Genomic DNA, 2913 nt, shown 5'->3' with positions numbered 1-2913 from the left:
AGGGCTGTTTAAACCATAAAGACATATACAGTAAATATGCCTATTAAAAAAAAAGAAAATTGATGTTACAGTAGATAATTGTTAATTAGTTTCAGAAGATGATTTATTCATAGAGGATGGAAGATTTCACACAGTCTTTGCCAATTCATATTAAGCTCTCAATCCACTGAATGTGCTTTATTGCCACTGCCAGTAGCTACTCCCTGACAAAACCAATCTATGCAATACTTTACATGGTATGAAAGAAAAAGCTTTGCTCTTGGACCACTGCATCTCTTTATGTTATGATATCCCATTCCTCTTAGAAATACCTTCCATAGACAGAAACATATTCTGCCTAAATTTCAGACATATTTGCAAAAATTCCTGCCTTTGAGAACTTTCTTAGAAAGGAAGTTTGGCTATTTATAGTTATATCTGTATTAGTTTTGGTACATATCTGACAGCCAACATGGCTCATATTTGACATCTTTTTGTTTAATCTGCAACTTTCACAACATAAAATGACTGGAGTTATAAATAGCATCCTCCCTTATGCTCTATTACTGCTTGATCGGTTGACAGTGTATTATTTCCTACACATTTTTACTTCCAAATGCATTCATCATCTATTTGCATTTAGAACTGTTTTTGCTGCATGCTGGCCAGTCATCATCCACTGTGCTGTCCGTGACGACTGTGAAATATTTTTCAGTGAGCTCAAAGCCCATCTATGAAAAGCTGAGACCATTATTGAATTACATTACAGTTACCAGATTACAGACACCAATTCCACCTGTCATCCATATAAACCCATTCTGCAGTGAAAAGAAATTAGTGTGAAATTTCTTCACAATGCTACTCTGGTAATCAGAAAACCCCATTAAGCTGTTGTCTGTTCCTCTTTGCAAAAGCATGAAGGCTAAGAATTCAAGGCAATTACTGAACTGGGTGGAAAAGTTGCTAGTGCTTGGCATTTCTTTTTTAAAAAATAATTAAAGCAGGTATTGACTCTCACTAGACTAAAGCTTCTTCTGGGGCACCTGACAATGACCTCTTTCCTTATAAAAGAATGCACAGAGGCCATTACACTTGGGGTGGGATCCTAGACACACTCACTTGTTCAACTGCATTTGGTAGGACTTCTGACTAAACATCATGAGTTGAATCAGGTTGTGACTTACCATTCATTTAAGGAACAACCGAAATTTCACAGTAAAATGTTTATCATGTTTTCACAGTAACTTTTATTTCACATTGTATCTTTCAGAAGTGACCCTTCAAAAATTTGAAAACCCAAACAGATTTTTTTTCCTGTATCGTTACTATTGTTGATTTCCTGCAGTAATTTCACACCTCTAGGACTGTTTGTATTCTAACATCTCCAGTGGATCATGGAATTAAGATGAAATTTCTCAAGGACTTTTAACAAATAGCATAATTTCTTCACAGATGCATCCCTTTCCTCTGAGACTTAAATGAAAATAGTAAGACAGAGATCACCATTGCCATTAAGCTGTCATTTTGTTTCGCAAATGTTCCAGCACTAGGCACCAAAAGTCACCCAACCAATAGGGAGAAGGCATACTGTCGGTGGAGAAAATGAAACCATTATCCACACAAGTTTTACAGTCAAGAAGACTCCAAGCTTCAACTCACTGTGGAAGAAAAGTTCCGCCCTCACTTATCTCAGCAATTACTGCCACCTTCATCAGAATACACCAAAAACAGAATCTGCAGCACAGTAGCAAGACAATGTCACACTTTCAAAGCCCAGACAAACAAGGCCACTTTGAGTGCTAAGAAAAGCAAGCAGTTAACTGGGGTGCCAAGTCAGCATGGGTACCACAAACACTCTCCCTACACCCCTGCCGCTGCTGCCCAGCCCTATGGAAGGGAGCTGCAGGTGGACCTAGCCTTGCATCTGGCAGGGTGGCAAGGGCGGAGGGGTTCCTGCCCCCCCCAAATGTCTTGAGCTACAGAGAAACTTGGAACAAGCAAACTCCAGCCAGTGACTATACAGAAGAGTTCCAGTGCATCTTTGCAAAACTGTAACTTCAGGATGTATCCGACACCACAACGCAAGTCTTGGAGCAAGGAAGACAAGACAGTCTATTGTAGAAGAGGCATAAGCAACCACCTTACCTTGTTGGAGTAAGGCGGCTTGCTGAGGTTGATCCCATCCCGAATGAGTTTATCCCGTATCATAATTTTCAGTCTTAGTTTGGGATAAGTAACTGGCTCCTTGTTGCGAGTTGCTACTTTCCCATGAAGATGCTCAGCAGGTGGCTCCTTCCAAGTTTTGGCCTCATACTGCTCCACCAGGTGACTGGTGTAGATCTCTGGCAAAGGGGAGACCTGCTGCTGAGGTTCCAAGGTGAAGTAAAGCCCAGCTGTGGTCTCATCCTCCTCCTTCAGCCTTTGCACAGCTTCATGGATCCGTCGCCGGTGCTGTAGTAGGGAGACCCCGATAGCATCCAGGTCCGGGTCTCCAATTTGCTTGCATACCTCCAGGTCGTCATAGCCATTATCCACAAAGGACTCGGCATACTGAGAGAGCTTCAGGGTCTTCAGCCACTCGTAGACTATGTTGGCACACATGATGGAAGGAGGGCTGGGGGGGTGAGGGGGAGAATTAGGAAGAAACTGCAACTTTTAACACACACCCACACACACACAGCACACACATCCGCAGCTCCGCAGGCGCAAAAAGAGTCCTCGGGAGCAAAATCCAAGCGCAATACACGTCAATGGAGGAACGCGCGGTCAGCCGTACACCTTCGCCTGGGGAGAGAGCGAATTCAATCCCAAAACTGCAGCAAACGCCACCAGTCGCGGGCGGTGCAAACGGAGTCCCTCTCTTCTCCCATCCGACCTGGCAGCCTCTGCCCCCTCAGGAGCGGTTACTTCAGCGGCCATCGACCCTCCAGTCCC

General features: G+C 43.5%; 1 protein-coding gene across 1 annotated transcript; it reads right to left on the bottom strand.

Moving 5' to 3' along the window:
* Positions 1-608: 608 nt before the first annotated feature.
* On the bottom strand, positions 609-2580 carry SAMD5 (sterile alpha motif domain containing 5). Its single transcript, XM_015426313.1, has 2 exons — positions 2125-2580; positions 609-710 (listed from the first exon to the last, which is right to left on the bottom strand). Exons 1-2 carry the CDS (start codon positions 2578-2580, stop codon positions 609-611), a joined length of 558 nt encoding a protein of 185 aa, XP_015281799.1.
* Between the last annotated feature and the right edge of the window lie 333 nt (positions 2581-2913).

This window comes from Gekko japonicus, unplaced genomic scaffold (assembly GCF_001447785.1).
Source record: "Gekko japonicus isolate JY-2015 unplaced genomic scaffold, Gekko_japonicus_V1.1 scaffold587, whole genome shotgun sequence".
In the NCBI taxonomy this organism is placed as follows: Eukaryota; Metazoa; Chordata; class Lepidosauria; order Squamata; family Gekkonidae; genus Gekko; species Gekko japonicus.
The sequence above is the reverse complement of the archived record's forward strand: the minus strand, read 5'-3'. Positions and strand labels throughout refer to the sequence as shown.

Bases quoted from the DNA above. Each gene is read 5' to 3' on its own strand.
- SAMD5 (XM_015426313.1), bottom strand. From the start codon at position 2,580: ATGTGTGCCAACATAGTCTACGAGTGGCTGAAGACCCTGAAGCTCTCT. The intron at 711-2,124 runs GTAAGGTGGTTG...AGCTTTTCATAG, and splicing joins AGCCGCCTTACTCCAACAAG to ATGGGCTTTGAGCTCACTGA.